The sequence below is a fragment of the Trichechus manatus genome, unplaced genomic scaffold, assembly GCF_000243295.1.
Source record: "Trichechus manatus latirostris isolate Lorelei unplaced genomic scaffold, TriManLat1.0 scaffold00146, whole genome shotgun sequence".
In the NCBI taxonomy this organism is placed as follows: Eukaryota; Metazoa; Chordata; class Mammalia; order Sirenia; family Trichechidae; genus Trichechus; species Trichechus manatus.
The window spans coordinates 7,153,418-7,159,332 of record NW_004444082.1 but is presented as its reverse complement, the minus strand read 5'-3'; the positions used below and the strand labels follow the sequence as shown (position 1 = coordinate 7,159,332).

Below are 5,915 nucleotides of genomic sequence, written 5' to 3'. Positions count from 1 at the left end.
GACGTGCCTGTCACGTTTTTTTGGCTAAAGCAGTCACATGCTCACAACTAGGTTCGAGGGGCAGGCAGGAGAGAATGAGAAACACTGCTGAACAGCAGTGTCTGCCTGCTGCCTGGTCATGGCTGGCGACTGGATTCTACAAGGCCTTGTTGAAAATGTTGTGGCTGTTTATCAAAACTGTAATGTGATTAGTTATACTAGGAAAAAGCCCCGTAGCCTTCAGTCTGGGCTCCCTCAGTCTAGTTGCTCACAGAAGCACAGCATCTCAGGAGCTGGATGATCCCTGTGTTCCTGTCCCCACTCCCTACCCCCATCCAGCTGTCTCCGGAAGGCTCAAGGCTGCTTTCCGTGGATCCCTCGGCAATCTTAGCTGTGCTGTTACGGAAGGCTGGGGATGCACCTGCCCAGGACATGACAGCAATATGGAAGATTCTGTGGGAGGACTAGGTAGTGGTTGCAAATGGGGAAAACCAGTTGCCATCAAGTTGACTCTGACTCATGACGACCCCATGTGAGTTGGAGTAGAACTGTGCTCCACTGAGTTTTCAATGGCTGATTTTTCAGAAGCAGACCACCAGGCCTTTCTTCCGAGGTGCTTCTGGGTGGACTTGAACCTCCAGCCTTCCCACTGGCAGCCATATATACTAACATTTTGTACCACTGAGGAAAGGAGGGCCTTGTTGGCGCTTGCACTACGCATGAGCTCAAGACATTAGCCACCACTCCTGAAGCCTCCAGCATGAGAAGGGCCCTGTCAGTTCTCTTCAGGGGCTGCAAGGTAGGTTACCCCCCAGGAAGAAATGAAAGAGATGAGAGTAACCATTCTACCAATCCAAAGTAACTTCCAAATAAGTAAGGGGCTGGAAGAGACAGGTGAACAATGTTTGGTGTTTTATTATGGTTGGATTGTTTCAAAGTTCTACATTGCATATTCAGACAAGGTAACACTGCACCACTTCAAGTTTTGTCACAAAGAATGAAAAAACACTCTCTAATTTCCCTCCATGCTGATTCTCAGACATGGTGAACACTTAGTGGAAGGCAAGGTTTAGTTAGCCCTCTGTGGCCCTCAGGCCTTTTGTGGAGATCTCCACAGCTGATCTGCTTGGGGGGACTGCCAATTCTCTGCTATTTTATTGTACTTTCTTTACTCCACATGACAGATAATACAACTTGACTGCATGTGGGAAGGGTCTACACCAACAAATTTAGGCCAGTGCATCACTTGGGCAGCCATTAGGGTCAAGATGCACCAGGGTTAAAGAAATAACATCTGTTTAGTATTTGTGATAGGGAAGGTCCTCTATTCATCGATCTCTTCTTCATCCTCAAAAGTTTCTTCGCCATCATTAACTGTGGCTTCTTGATACTGCTGGTATTCAGACACCAGGTCGTTCATGTTGCTCTCGGCCTCGGTGAACTCCATCTCATCCATGCCCTCTCCTGTGAACCAGTGCAGGAAGGCCTTGCGTCGGAACATGGCAGAGAACTGCTCAGAGATGCGCTTGAACAGCTCCTGGATAGCTGTGCTGTTGCCGATGAAGGTGGAAGCCATCTTGAGGCCACGGGGCGGGATGTCGCACACGGCCACCTTGACGTTGTTGGGGATCCATTCCACGAAGTAGCTGCTGTTCTTGTTCTGGATGGCCAGCATCTGCTCGTCCACCTCCTTCATGGACATGGGGCCCCGGAAGACAGTGGCCACGGTGAGGTAGCGCCCATGTCTTGGGTCACAGGCAGCCATCATGTTCTTAGCATCGAACATCTGCTGAGTCAGTTCCGGCACCGTGAGGGCCCGGTACTGCTGACTGCCTCTGGCCGTCAGGGGGGCAAAGCCAGGCATGAAGAAGTGGAGGCGGGGGAAAGGGACCATGTTCACGGCAAGCTTGCGGAGGTCAGCATTGAGCTGGCCCGGGAAGCGCAGGGAGGTGGTGACCCCGCTCATGGTGGCAGACACCAGGTGGTTCAGGTCTCCATAGGTGGGAGTGGTTAGCTTCAGGGTACGGAAGCAAATGTCGTACAAAGCCTCATTATCGATGCAGTAGGTTTCATCTGTGTTCTCAACCAGCTGGTGAACGGACAGGGTGGCGTTATAGGGCTCCACCACAGTGTCAGAGACTTTGGGGGAAGGCATGACGCTGAAGGTATTCATGATCCTGTCGGGATACTCCTCTCGGATCTTGCTAATGAGCAGGGTACCCATGCCAGACCCTGTTCCCCCGCCCAGGGAGTGGGTGAGCTGGAACCCTTGCAGGCAGGCACAGTGCTCACACTCTTTCCTCACCACGTCGAGCACCGAGTCCACCAACTCTGCTCCTTCTGTGTAGTGCCCCTTTGCCCAGTTGTTTCCTGCACCAGTTTGACCTGGAATAAATCGAAAGAGAGTAGTGTGCAGTTTAAATAGGGTGATCCAAGAAGGAACTGCTCAGTATTAAGTGCATTTTAAATGGTAATGGAAAAGATGTGCTATCCAACAATTAGATAATCCACTGTTGGCCAAAGGTTGGGGCAGGGGGAACAGGCACCCCCCAACACTGTTGGTGGGCATAGAATTCAGCACAACTTCTTTTGGGGCTCACAACTTCTTGAGGTAATTGACATTATCAAATTTTAAGATGTACATACTTTTTGACCTGGTAAATCCATTCTTATTTTTTAATAGGTAATTCTTGCACATGGCAAAATTTAAAGGGGACAAAAGGTATACATTAAAAAATAAGTCACCTTGCCCTCTCCTTTGAGCATTCTGAATTTCGTACTATGTACAAATAATTCTTTTCCAAACAGTGATAGTTTTCCATGTTAATAAAGCCCCTCATCCATTATCCTAAATTATTGTTGCAAGTTTCTGAGAACCAACTCTAGATTTTGCATCTATAATTAAATATTCAACACAAGACTTGATTCCTGCCTCAAACTGTTTCTATTATGGAAAGTTCTGGAAAGGAGCTTTACATACCTGAAAGACTGTATTTTTATCCCAGGAGTTCAAGTAACTTTTAGAAAAAGACCTCCCGTGTAGTCTATCTTCTGCACGATGGTGCATTTCTACCAAATATGCTTATACCTTACTTCACAGAAGAAATTTTGCAGTTGAATGGTTAGCTCTTAAACAAATTTAAAATCCTATTATTCAGTTTACTTCATTATAAAACTAGAGATATATCACTAGAGAAAGTACGTTTTCCAAGCTGTAAAAATAATATAGGCCTGTGTGTACATGAATGGATGCATTTAAAAACAACTGGTAAACAGGACTAGGAATTATTTATTTTAGTGTTTGCTTTTCTGGACGCTGCAAATCTCCTCTAGTGCCGTGTTCTTCACACATTATTGCTCTTGTACCCCCGAAAATAGTTACAAACTACATACCTTTATATATCCTTAAGTTCACATCTAATTTTTCGTTACAAATTCAAATAGTTGCAAATGATATAATTTTAATTTCTGGGGTCCTATTAATATTCTTTTTTAAAAACAAAACAGTTATATCATTCTGTTAAATGTATCCAATGGAGTATATGTAAAAATCAGAAATAAATCCAATAACTGAAATTGATTTTAAATTTCTATGATTACAAGTTATTAAAAATATCATTATAACTATGTATTCTTTTCAATTAGTTCATTTATCCAAGGGTGAGTATTAAATATTGCCAGAATGAGACATGGTTTGGCTTCAGATTTAACCTTTTTTGTTTTTACCTATATAAACACAGAAATCTTGGTCACATACCTGTGAATGTGGGAATGAGTGATGTTCTAACAATGCCACTCAATGCTTTGCTTTTCAGAGTTATATGCCCAAAATCAAATCGTGATCTGTCATAAGAAGTGTTTCTAATCCTCCATTAGTCAACATGAGCTTTGTGGGAAGCAGAACTGGAACCACCCGACTGGCACACTCACATGTGACCCCGTCACAGGTGGTCCGTCTCTGTTTCTGGAAGTACACTGACAGGCTTTCTTACGAGGGACACATACCTTCTAACTCCTTCACTTAAAGGCACTGGTTTAAGCCAATTTACTGAGAAAGACTTGGGAAAATTGAAATATTAATTCCAATACAACTGTGCCAACATAATTTTTTAATGAAATATTTTAAATATATTTTTGTCAAATTTTTAGGTTGCAGATTTAGCTTATTCAAGTTCTTAAAAACTGTCATATAATCTAATTGACAAAGTCAGTCCTCATTATCAAAGCAAGCCTCCAAATCAGACTTACTTTCTGTCAGAAAAACAACTTTATTTTTCAGTTCAAGTCAATATGCACTTCAAGGAATATTAGAAAAACCGCTGAGAATTAAATTATAGAGTACACTGTAAGGTAAATTAGAAAAAGAAGTAAGATCAAAGTAAATAGTGCAGAGATAATGGAGTTTATCTACTTAGGAATAAACTATAAAAACAAAGTAATACTGTTTCTCATTACTTAAGTTAGTAATAAGGCAATGTAATATGTAACTAAAATTATGATTTATTTAGGAAGAAAGGAAGGTGATAAAAAGGCACTTTATTTCTTTAGCAAATGGGCATCTCAAACTCTAGTTTTGGGGCTTTGAAAATAAGTAAGAATCATGTATAAAAAGTAAAAAAATAGATTAATCACCCCTTATCAAACTTTTCCTGTATATTACTGAAAGAGACAAGTACATACTGCTGAAACAGCAGGTAATTATGTAACGTTAACTAGAACGGGACCATAGAGAAAGGTCCCTGGGTGGAGCCAGCAGTTTGCTCTCAGCTACTAACCTAAAGGTTAGCACTTTGAACCCACCCAGGGATGCCTCAGAAGAAAGGCCTGCCTATCTGCTTCTGTAAAGATTACAGCCAAAAAAACCCTACGGAACAGTTCTACTCTGTAACACATGCTGTTGTCGTAAGTCGGAATCGACCGGCTGGCAGCGGGTTTGGTTTAGACGATAGAGAGAAGCAGGCAGAGATGCTAAGGCCTATTTGCCCTTCCACTCTGCACTAAAACACTGTTTGCCTGTCAGTACTCGGCCTTCTCCCAGCTTAGTCCAACAATGTTAACAACTTAATTTTTTGTCTAGACACGGCTAGTGGCAACAATTCACAACAGGAACCAACAGACAGATTTCTCTGTTCTAGCGTGATACTGGCAAGTCAGTGCCTGAAGCCGGCCCTCCAATGGAGGAGACTAGTTATGAATCAGTGAAATTGCCCAGGCTGCCTCTTGAGAATAGCAAAGTGCTACATTAGGTAAGACAAATTATCTTTTACTCATTGATCTTATGACTAGGAGATGTGAGGCTCTTGGGCAGGGCCCCCATACTGTGAAATTGGGGGAGGGGGACCACTCACATCCTGGTCTGCTGATTGCCATTTCCTGGGCTCTAAAAGGCATGACTGTTCAGCCTTACACAATAGCCCTGCTCCTGGAGGGGAGGGATTAGTCAATGGACCCAGCTCAAATTTTCTTTGAGTCTTCTGTAGCGTTTAGCAGTACTGAACATTGTAGCCATTATGTGGAAGTCTGTAAACAAGGAAAACAACCAAAATCCTTATTCTTCAGTAAGTTTAAAATGTACCGAACTATTAGTAACTATTTATTGGAAATATCTTTTTTTTTTAATTTTTTTATTGTGCACCAGATGAAAATTTACAGAGATAGTTTCTCATTCGACAGTTTGTACATAAAGTGTTCCGTGACATTGGTTTCATTCCCCACAATGTGCCAGTACTCCACCCATTTCCGTCCTAGGTTCCCTGTTTCCTTTTGTCCTGAATTGCTATCCCTTCCTGCCTTCTCATCTTTGCTTTTGGGCAAATGTTGCCCTTTCAATCTCATATAATTGATTGTTCTAAGGAGCACGTTCCTCTCCAGTGTTGTTTTATGGGCCTGCCTATGGTTTGGCTGAAAGGTGGTCTCCAGGAATGGCTTCAGTTCCA

The 5,915-nt window shown here is 42.8% G+C and overlaps 1 protein-coding gene across 1 annotated transcript in view; it reads right to left on the bottom strand.

The window, feature by feature from the left end:
• Nucleotides 1–580: 580 nt before the first annotated feature.
• TUBB6 (tubulin beta 6 class V) overlaps nt 581–5,915 on the bottom strand; it is a 32,925-nt gene continuing 27,590 nt past the window's right edge. Inside the window, exon 4 of the mRNA XM_004385798.3 lies at nt 581–2,364. Coding sequence (XP_004385855.1) covers nt 1,304–2,364 — 1,061 coding nt within the window. The 3' untranslated portion in view covers nt 581–1,303. The remainder of the gene's footprint in view (nt 2,365–5,915) is intronic.